The sequence below is a fragment of the Austrofundulus limnaeus genome, unplaced genomic scaffold (assembly GCF_001266775.1).
Source record: "Austrofundulus limnaeus strain Quisiro unplaced genomic scaffold, Austrofundulus_limnaeus-1.0 Scaffold58, whole genome shotgun sequence".
Lineage (NCBI taxonomy): Eukaryota > Metazoa > Chordata > Actinopteri > Cyprinodontiformes > Rivulidae > Austrofundulus > Austrofundulus limnaeus.
Genome location: NW_013952460.1, coordinates 841,115 through 851,660, shown reverse-complemented (window position 1 = coordinate 851,660; position 10,546 = coordinate 841,115). Strand labels below are relative to the sequence as shown.

Below are 10,546 nucleotides of genomic sequence, written 5' to 3'. Positions count from 1 at the left end.
AGACCAATTCTGGACGTCTCCTCGACGTGCAAACAAGGTCCAGTATTTCAGCGTTGAACCATGACCTCCCCCTTGTGTTGAGTGCAATGTTTGAATGTCATTCAAGCTATTTTTAGAAGTTATGTAGACATCCAGGTGCAGAGTTAATACCTTATTTTCTTTTTGGATGAATATCTTATTTTCTTAGCATGAGATATAAATTTGCAATTAAACAATATATTTGTTTTTTTAGAATTGTTTTTTTTAATAATGTTTTAATTATTTTAATCAGTTTTTATTCATTTTTTTTGACTAATTTTAGTAGTAGTGAAATTAAAAGTTTTATTCGGCTGTTTCCAGGTTTTTACTGAGTTTTTGAGATTTCACAGTTTCATTCAGTAGGTGGCGGTACCTGTGAAAAGGTTTGCTTTCTGCCATTAAGAAAAAAGAATTGTTTTCAATCCAAGCCTTGTGATTGGACAGGCTGATGTAGCAGAGGATCATCCTCCAACCAATCAACAACACTCTTGCCGAGCCAACACGGCTTCATTCATAAACAACAAACTGATGATGTTTTTGCATTCATTTGTCTTGAAGCACAACTGGCTGCAGTAAACTCACTGTGATCAACTCAGAAGTTGAAGGTAAGTTTGGTTCTGTTTAGTTAATTTTATTTGTTACATTTTGTAACTTTGTTTGCTTAAATAAAGAAAACCTGCTTTCTCTACTGGCTTGTACTAAAACTTGTGTTAATGTTGCCACGGGTAAGGACAAACAGAGCACTGCAGGTTAGAAAATAAGTTATTCTAACCTCTAAATAATCAGTACACTACAAGTTTTTTTTGCTCATTCCTTTTAAAATGAGGCCTAGTCCACACATTGTGTTTTTTGGTCCACCAGCAACAATGGTCGGGTTGTGGTTGTATTTCAGCAGCATTATTTTTTTTGTGGATTTTATACTAACACATTTTGCTCCTCTCCTCTGTGGTGATCATGAGATCAAAGTTCCTCAGTGCCTATTGTGGCTCTTATAGGGCAGGCAAATTCAACATAAAATCAGCTTCACCACACAGAACAATTACGTTCCTGAAACTGGGTTATGACTAGTCATATTAGTTACATAAAGCTGACATATCATTCACAAACCACGCTTTTAGTTAAATGCAGTTTTTGTGTGCTTGGAGGCTTTAGGAGTGCAGAAAAGTTAGATTCTCTCCTGGTGCWGAGAAGATATCTTTATCTTTTGTAATTTGTAAAAGAAAAGCGTGTGGCTACATGGCACAATGAAATGRTCTGGGAGCTGGAGGGGGTGGGGTGTGAAGCACCTCTTTAGATTCAAGTGTTAAAATTAATTGTTCTGAGGCAAATCTTAAAAAGGGGTGAAAGAGAGGCTTGTTAAGGAGAAATTCAGACCGATGCATTGCAGTATCGCTTGATTTAGACCCCAAATGAAAGACTTAAATGTGAAAAAAAAAGTAAAACCATATGTCTCCTTTAGGTTATACTTTGACTCAGCAAATTGCCTATTTGAGATAAGTCTAACTATAATCTAGTGTTATTACCTAAAATGTTACCATTATTGTAGAATAGTCAATTGTAGCAGGTTTTATGTACAAATATACTGCCAAATGGGTTCGGGTGATTTTTAAGCATAAAACTTTAATTTTAATGTCACTCCAAAGGTTTAGTTGTTTATAAATCATTTTTTTCTTTTCTCAGTTGTCTTCCTAACTCTGGACTTGGAATTTGATGTCCTACCTTGAGGAGTTAAACCACCTCAATAAGGTATGTGTTGTGAGCCCATCCTCCTCCCCTTTGCAATGGATTTGTCAAATAAACAATAACTATAACTTGGACTTAAATCTGTTTACAGATGACTTTAAGAATGAGGGAATGGCGAAAACGCAAAAGAGACCTCAGTCTACTTCTTCGCTATTCTGAGTGCAAGAACCTGTCAACTCCCAGTGAGTATACAMCTTATTACACTTTAAAATATTATTTGTTTGTTTTATCATACCTTGTGAAATAAATATTTTTTAGGGTCTCGACATACGGTACACAGCTTTGCCAGTGAAGAAATTAAAGATGGCTATCGCAACAGGTAAGGAAGCAGCAAAAGGCACCACAGCAGTAACAATTAGCTTGTTGTGGTTGTTTCACAGCCCTATTGTACCAGTGTGGTCTCATATGTCAGTGACAATGTCAAAGTAATTCAGATACATTGAAATGGTACTAGGTCACGCAGTGGATGCAGCATCAGGTCCAGACTCCGCGATGACTTCTACAGGTCCAGGTCCGGAGATCACGCCTCGTGGTTCTTGTCCAGTTCCTGGGATCATGCCTCCAGGTCTGTGTCCAGGTCCAGGGATCACACCTCCAGGTCTGTGTCCAGGTCCAGAGATCACATCTCCAGATCTGTGTCCAGGTCCAGGGATCACACCTCCAGGTCTGTGTCCAGGTCCAGAGATCACGTCTCCAGATCTGTGTCCAGGTCCAGGGATCACGCCTCCAGGTCTGTGTCCAGGTCCAGAGATCACGCCTCTAGGTCTGTGTCCAGGTCCAGGGATCACGCCTCCAGGTCTGTGTCCAGGTCCAGAGATCATGCCTCCAGGTCTGTGTCCAGGTCCAGAGATCACGCCTCCAGGTCTGTGTCCAGGTCCAGGGATCATGCCTCCAGGTCTGTGTCCAGGTCCAGAGATCACGCCTCCAGGTCTGTGTCCAGGTCCAGAGATCACGCCTCCAGGTCTGTGTCCATGTTCAGGGATCACGCCTCCAGGTCTGTGTCCAGATCCAGAGATCATGCCTCCAGGTCTGTGTCCAGGTCCAGAGATCACAGCCCCAGGTCTGTGTCCAGGTCCAGAGATCACAGCCCCAGGTCCGTGTCCAGATCCAGAGATCACGCCTCCAGGTCTGTGTCCAGGTCCCGAGATCACAGCCCAAGGTCCTTGTCCAGTTCCCGGGATCACGCCTCCTGGTTCTTGTCCAGTTCCTGGGATCACYCCTCCAGACCCAGGCCCCAGGATGGCCCTTCCAGGTCCAGGCCCCAGTATCATGCTTCCAGGTCTACGTCCTGGGATCACATCTCCAGGTCCATGTCCAGGCCCCAGGATCACTGCTCCAGGTCCAGGCCCCAGGATGGCCCTTCCAAGTCCAAGTCCCGGGATCATGCTTCTAGGTCCAGGTCCCGGGATCACACTTCCAGGTCCAGGTCCCATGGTCACGCCTCCAGGTCTGGGTTTAGGAGCAACGACTACACCTCCAGATCAGATACTAGAAGTTGGGTGCTACCATTGCCTGATGATGGTAAGTAACAGCTGACATAATTGTTTCCTAAAAATAATAGTCTACCTGCCATGTAGCCTTCCTGTTGGAGAGATAACCACCAGATTGACAAATGTTTTAATTTCAGTGTTCCAGCACATGGTTTTAAACCTGTTAATTGACATCAGAAGTAACCTGAAACACATACAGCCCCCCTCTTCAGCTGTACACATAGAGAGGATGGAGACGATGGAGGATTTTGACAGGGAGGAAGAGCGCCTCTGTAACTCTCAAACATTTGATACCCTGGTAGGTTTTACAAGTCTTGAAGAAAGCCTAGCATAACACTGCAGTGCCGTGCAATCAAACACTATTAGGTTCTGTTGGGAGTGTCAGTGGACTGTATGGATTTATTCCAACAGGTTCTGCAAATATCCAGAATTGGAGGAAGGAACACTAAAGACTTTGTCCACAAAGTTCTTGACAGGTGTGTATCAATGAATATCCCACCCACTAACCATCAGTACGCCCCTTCTCTCCATATGAAGTGGACATATATAATAATATTTGTCAATCAAATGGATTCATATTTGTAATGTATTGTCCTTCAGGCTTTTCACCAACACTTTGATGGCCAAATTCAATATGAAGGGGAGGGGGAAACAAGGAAAAAGACCTTTGGAAATGACAAAGGTGTATAATGCAATAAAAGGTAAGCCCTTATTTCCTTTTGATCAAAGGAGTGTTTAGCTCTTACCCATTTTTAAAAACGAGATAATAAGATGCCAAAACACATTAGCTCCTGACAACATTCATTTTGTGCCAAACACTTTCACACATGTAATGTCTATTTTCCAAAACACCTAAACGCCTTTACAACAGCCATAGGCTAAGGGTCAGTTAAAATGCAAATGTACCAATTATCAAAGTATATATTTTGATCAAAACAGTAAACCTTATGTTCAAAACCTTGAAGAAAATGAGCTATTTTGACAGCATGAGCAGTTTCGACTGAAGTATGAAATGTTTTAGTAACTCTAGCACAATTTGCAACAACCTTTTTAATTGATATGTTGTTACAGCAAAGTGGACATTGTTTTGAGACAGGTGTGAAAGTGATTGGCAAAAATAAGTATTCAAAGGCAACTATCCATATTTGCAGCTTTGCTTCTGCATTAATCTATTATGGAGGATGGTTCACCCCTGCAAGACATTCTTCTGCTTTTTTTAGATTGCCTTTGCTTCTTACTAATCATGTATATTTTTGCAAATACAGAAGGAATCATGAATGGTGATGTGGCAGCAACAGAGGATTTTATAAGGGCCCATGCTGCAGAGCATTTAAAACATGCACCACAAAGGAGTGGAGGGCATGGACAGTAGAACTGAGAAACAACTTGTTTGGTCTTTGTTGTGAGAGGGCTGTGTAACTATATTTTTTGTGTATTTTGTAAGCATTTTTTGTATTACTGCCTGTATAATTATTTTAGATGGGGTTTTTTTGTACATTTGATGTTTGTGTATTTGTGCATATTTTTTGCTTTGCTGCCAGCTGATAGGACACCGCTTCCACTGGAAATAATAGCAGTAAAGCATGTTTTTTTCTTTTTATGTTTGTTTGTTGTTATTTTTTAAACTTTTTTACTACTTCTGTTTATCCAATAAAAAGGATAAAGATAAAAAAATACATTTGGTGATTTATTTGTTTGTGGACCAAAGTCCATCTGTTTCAACTGGGTGGAGGACCAGTTTCCTGTTGCACAATGGTCAAACCATTTCCCTAGCTTTGTTTGCCTGAGCCGCAGGTTTGAACTAGACACAATCTATCTAYGAGAAGCATCTGAAGRGACTAAAATAAGTTCAAATTTGATGTAGAAAAGACGTCTACATTGACCACATTTGCATTTCAAATTAGTGGTCCTGTAAATGTCAACTAGACTACAACTAGAAAAAGACGTCGTCTGGCGTCACCGGTCCGCACCTGTGAAAGACCACATTAAGACGGGTAGAAACGACATAAAATACGTCATTAAGACCAAAGGTTCTCAAACTTTTTGGGTCTGGGGAAACCTTGTAAGAGTGAAAAAAATTCCAGGGACCCCTTCATAAGCCCCATTTTAACCCCTAAATGCCATGGGAATGTTAGTTATTTGGTTTAGTGTATTAATTTTATTAATGCATTTTTCCCTAATGCAGTTATTTAAAAAAAATACGATTTATTAAATTTTTTTGAGGACCCTCAAGATGGGGACTCCAGTTTGTGCAGTGGGTTCCCTCATGTTTTATAAATTAATAAGCCATCTTATTAGTTTTTCCAGCTTAGTTCAAACAAATGGTAAATTTTAACACAATTTAAATTTCACTATATTAAAAAATATTTTATGTTTCTCCTTTTACTTGTAGATGTATTTGTGTCTCTTAAAATGTTTTTTCCACACAAGTTGTTTTATTTCCATGTTTTTTTTTTTCTAATATATTTTTCTGTCTCCTGTTTTTACTTTACACTATGCATTTCTGCCTCATAATGCAAATATGGTAGGCAGTCCTTCTTGGGTCAGCTCCTCTCCTCTTGGTCAACAGAGAGGAAGGAGCAGGATCCATGTGCATGCTTGTGCTGCCTCAGTTTAGCTTAAACTTTGTTTAAGTTTAGTTTAGAACAAAGGCACAGGGAAATGTTTTTCTTCCTTGGGTAATTTTATATCACTAAACCCACTCGTACAATGTTAAAAATAAAAATGACACAATGCCTGCAATATTTGAGATCAAGAAGACAAGAAGATGGGTCATACTTAACCTTAAATTCCAGGAGCTTGTTGACCAAGCCACTCAACAGACGGACATTTTAACTGACAGCTGTCATGTTAAACACAGAATTCACCCTGATGAACTCAGAGAGGAGATCCAGTTCACCTGTGTAAACAGGACAAATTCATCTGCCCCTTTAGCTATTAAAACTAGCATTGAACAAATGAAATATTAGTATTCATTCATTTTTGTATGGGTAAATGTGCAGCCTTTTTAAAAAATGTGCATTTTTGCACACTGATTTTTAATCATTATGATTTTATTGTTAAATTATTGGTATTTATTATATTTGTCTTATTGTTCTCTGTGGTTTTATTGTTTTGAAAGTTTTTATTGTCTGTGCAGCAGTGTCCTTTTAAACCAAACTAAATTTCTCTCAAGGGAGACAAATACTAAAACGTGAAACTATTTAACACAAATAAGATCTCTAACTTGCCAAATCTAATGCAATTTCTTGTAAAATAAAAGATTACAGAAAATGTGTACAAAAACTTCCCATCGCTTCACCAGTGCACCTTCGTCATCAACAACTCTGAATGATGATTGGCTGCTGCCTCAACTGACAGCCTCAGACCATGAATTTGCTCCAATACCAAACATGGTGATGTCATCAACCAGGTTGGCCAATCAGGCCCATCACCTGTTTCACACTATAAAGTTTTTTTACACATGGGACACACAAAAAACTTTATGCATATAAAAAAACAAAGGTGATTGTGTATGTTGCAACTCTTCTACGTATAAGCATATATTTGTAATACTGTTAACATAATGGGCTTATGTCCCCTTTACCCACCGATTTAAATATTGCCAGGCTCTTTGTTGTAATAACTTGACTATTATTGTTTTTTTTTGTTACATCACACAGCTCTGCAGTTCTAAAAAAATAGCACCATCAATTGTTTGTAATAATTAGTCCACTCATGTTAGATCATACACCCACACACACATCATCCAAAAATAAACACACATAAACATAACTGAGTTAGTTTTTTTTGTTTTTGTTTTGTTTCGTAGAGTCCATTAAAATTCATTATACATTTGGTTCAAAACCTAGCTTATAATGATTCAATCAAATATGCAAAMATAAAACAGCAGAACACATTTTCCTTCACGTCATTAAAGACATCAGAGAACAGAAGTATCATTCATCAACAAAAGCTTCTAAACAGTTACAGTATGGCACATTAAACATAAATCAGCAGGGTAAAAAGTCAAATTGACCTTTTTATGTGGAGATGTGTAAAAGTACCTTTAGCTACATGTCTTTTTGTACCAAACAGTTCTTAATAGAATCATAAAATAATATTTTGAAAACGAGGCCAATGCCATTGTGAACKAAATTGATTTTGGTTGTTTGTACATAGTTATTTAATAGTCTTTACAAATCGCATGATTAAGTGTAATTACCTAATTGAGTTCAGTAAAACCGCAAATTAGGGTTATATAATAAAAGGTCATATATTAAAAAATGTTTATGTGCATCTAAAACATAAGGTTTAAGTAAAGAAATGAACAAATACAAAGAATGTAATTATAAAAAAGATTTTCTATGTTTTACTAAATTAAAAACTCAGGGTAATAAAAAGTTGTTTTTTTTTTGTGTTTAGAAGATTTGCTTTAGAAAAATTTACATATATATTTTTTTGACCTCAACAAAAAAGAACAGTAACATACTTAATACAAAGTAAAAAATAATAAAGTCTTCAAAGTTTTAAGTTGTGCAGTTTTAAGAGTGGTAAATATTTCTTGTGGGTTTCTACTGCCCCTTGCTGTATAAAAATGAGATGACTGAATACAGAGAATGTWTCTGCTTGAGCTCACAGTAACAATAACAGTTCAGCAATAAATGAAAAATATAAAAGGGAAAAAAAATACATTTCAAATAAAAACCTAACTTCCGAGTTCCTTCATCCAATAATTAACTAATAAATGCTTTGTTTGTTCAGAAAGCAGTGTCAGTGTTAATCCTGGCGTAGTGCTAACAGCTGTGCTCCTTCTCCTCCATGCTGGAGCAGGAACTGTGGCTGCTGCTGATGTTGTTGGAGACGTCCGGGGACATCGAGGTCAGCAGAGGATCGCTCGGGGAAATTAGCCCAAGAGAGTTGTCCCTCACCAACTCCTTCATTTTACAGGTCCTGGAGTTCCCATAAGGGTCTGTGTCCCCGGTGTCTGCGGGAATCTGGTCAAAGGTGATGGTGCCGTTGTTGAGGTCCAGTGTGGTTGGTGGGGACATGTCTGGGCTGCATCTGTGCTGGTAGAGATCAGACGGGCAGTCACCGAGGATGGGCTCCTGTTTGATGGCCCGAGCCATCAGCTCTGATGTGCAGACTGATGGAGAGGAGACCACTGTAAGACCATGAGCACGGGCCTGGATCTCCAACTCCTGGAGGAAAACAAAAAATTTTATTACTATGTTTAATAACTTGCTAAAGGCTCTGCCACATGACATTTTAAACAACTAATGGCAACTTGTGAAAAGTTTGTCCAACAATAAAGATACCTAAGCTGAAAATGGAACTAAAAAAAATCTGGAAGCCTCTTTTGGACCTATACATGCTGTTCGACTGTTAAACTGAGTTACATGAGTTAGACTGAATACAGGGCCGATACGAGTTATATAGTCATAAAAATACTTTCAGAAGTTGGCATAAGTTGTCTAAAACATTGCAGTGTGACAAAACATTTAACAAAGAATCAAGACTGGAAACAAAAAACCAACATGCTAGCGCCAAAAGGGAAAAAAAGACTTAATCTGAAGCTGAATAAACTTTGCTTCCCATCTGGGAGACTTTATCAATTCAAAATGTCTGGAGTGTGTGGAGTTCCAAGAATTATAGGCCCACATGAGAGGCCTCATTATGTATTTATGGCCGTTTTGCACTCCATGGCCCAGCCTGGGTTCAAATCTAGTTCCAGCGTCTTTGCGTTAGCTGTTATTGCCCAGTTCCAACCCAATATCTGTAACCTGACACCCATGGTTGTTCTGATTTGACGTCAGCTACTTTTGCCCATTGAATGGTTCACTGGCGGAGAGGTTTACGTCACATAAAATTTATCGTTATTTAACCAGGCAAGTCTTGTTGAGATCTCAGATCTCTTTTTCAAAGGAGGCCTGGGCCTGAAGGCAACTTATTGTACATGTTTTTAGGGGTGGGGGAAACCAGAGTACCCAGAGAAAACCCACGCAAGCACGAAGAGAATCTGCAAACTCCGCATAGGAAGACCCCAGGTCCGAACCGTGGATTGAACCCAGGACCTCCTTGCTGTGAGGCGTCGGTACTAACCACTGAGCCATCGTGCTGCCAAGATTGATGCTACGTGAATCGTTTGCAACAATTGTAACATATTTTTTACGCGAGTTACCAAGAACCAGCAAACTAACATTAGCTACCTTTAGCTTCCCYTTTTCTGTCACTGATGAATGGTCCCGTACAATCTTCTGCACTTTTCCTTTAAGTTTGATGTGGTAAAGTTTGGTGTCGCAAATAAAAACGAAAGCAGGTTTTAAATTTTTGGATTCACATACAGATTAGACTGGAACTATTTGCCCATCACACTGAAGAGTTGTTAGGCTCTTTGTTTGCCTGGCTCAAGATAGAGATCGTTTGGTCACATGCATAAGGTGTGAATTTAAATGAAACTGACTGGGAATCAGTCTTTTTTATTGTTAATGACCTGGATGACCAAGAACTAAGAATTTTCACCAGCAAACATTCTGGCTCTTTGCAAAGAAGAGATGAGATAATCTGACTAAACAATCAGTAAGAAAGTCCAAAATACCCACTTTATCTTCAAGAAGATTAGAGAAGACAAGAACCCAGTCCTGCCAAACATACAGCGGGTAAAACAAGTATTGAACACATCACCATTTTTCTCAGTGTGGCAGTATGCCCTGTAGGCTTTGAATGCACCACACAATTGCCTGCATCTAATTGGTTGTGGTGCTGGCTGCCTGTATATAAAGGGCCCTCCCTCTACCTGTGTGACATGTTTGCCTCCCGGTTCAGACTACTGTGATTGTGGGTGCTGCACGCTAGTCCCAGGCTAGTGGGTGTATGAAGGGTGCGTTTAACGACCCTTGATCCTTTTTATGGTAAGGAGTGCTTCTACTTCCTGGGTGTTTTTGTTTGTAGCCTAGCTTTAACTTAGCTTCTGTTTTAATAGGCTACCAGAATGAGTCTACCTGATTCGTCCTCCTTTAGAGGAGCTACACTTTAGGCTCAGTGGTGAGTGCAATGTTTGTCTTATCAGTTTCTCAATTACACAAATTTAATTTCTTAATGTTTGTTCTGTACCAGATGCTGCTGTTTGTCCTTTGCCGGTGTTCTGCTGGAGGCCCTATTTGTTCACTTCCGGTTTTCTATCTATGCCGTGTGGTTCTTTGGCCGGCTTCTAGTGATGGGCAAATGAGGCTTTTCTGAAGCACTGAAGCTTGCTTTGAAAAAGGGTTCATTACTCGAAGCTTTCCAACACAGTTCTCTTTGGCTCCACCCTGTGG

The 10,546-nt window shown here is 39.4% G+C and overlaps 2 protein-coding genes and 1 long non-coding RNA gene across 17 annotated transcripts in view; 2 read left to right on the top strand and 1 right to left on the bottom strand.

The window, feature by feature from the left end:
* The first annotated feature begins 514 nt into the window (after positions 1 to 514).
* Positions 515 to 4,849, top strand: LOC106518253 (serine/arginine-rich splicing factor 4). Of its 14 annotated transcripts, none has more exons than XM_014009458.1 (10): positions 515 to 623; positions 1,699 to 1,764; positions 1,853 to 1,943; positions 2,020 to 2,080; positions 2,216 to 2,326; positions 2,537 to 3,282; positions 3,389 to 3,549; positions 3,663 to 3,727; positions 3,852 to 3,952; positions 4,517 to 4,849. In XM_014009458.1, exons 2-10 carry the CDS (start codon positions 1,729 to 1,731, stop codon positions 4,621 to 4,623), a joined length of 1,479 nt encoding a protein of 492 aa, XP_013864912.1. In that variant the 5' UTR covers positions 515 to 623; positions 1,699 to 1,728; the 3' UTR covers positions 4,624 to 4,849. The 14 variants fall into 14 exon arrangements, with proteins under 14 accessions (XP_013864912.1, XP_013864909.1, XP_013864904.1 ...); XM_014009455.1 differs by having other exon boundaries at positions 2,471 to 3,282; XM_014009450.1 differs by having other exon boundaries at positions 2,405 to 3,282.
* A 2,095-nt stretch (positions 4,850 to 6,944) lies between these two features.
* Positions 6,945 to 10,546, bottom strand: part of mitfa (melanocyte inducing transcription factor a) — a 26,206-nt gene continuing 22,604 nt past the window's right edge. For both annotated transcript variants that reach the window (XM_014009464.1, XM_014009463.1), the window contains exon 9: positions 6,945 to 8,431. In XM_014009464.1, the coding sequence (XP_013864918.1) occupies positions 8,027 to 8,431 (405 nt within the window). In that variant the 3' untranslated portion in view covers positions 6,945 to 8,026. The remainder of the gene's footprint in view (positions 8,432 to 10,546) is intronic.
* LOC106518256 (uncharacterized) overlaps positions 9,186 to 10,546 on the top strand; it is a 19,766-nt gene continuing 18,405 nt past the window's right edge. Inside the window, exons 1-2 of the long non-coding RNA XR_001310294.1 lie at positions 9,186 to 10,141; positions 10,213 to 10,542. This is a non-coding gene — a long non-coding RNA (uncharacterized LOC106518256). The remainder of the gene's footprint in view (positions 10,142 to 10,212; positions 10,543 to 10,546) is intronic.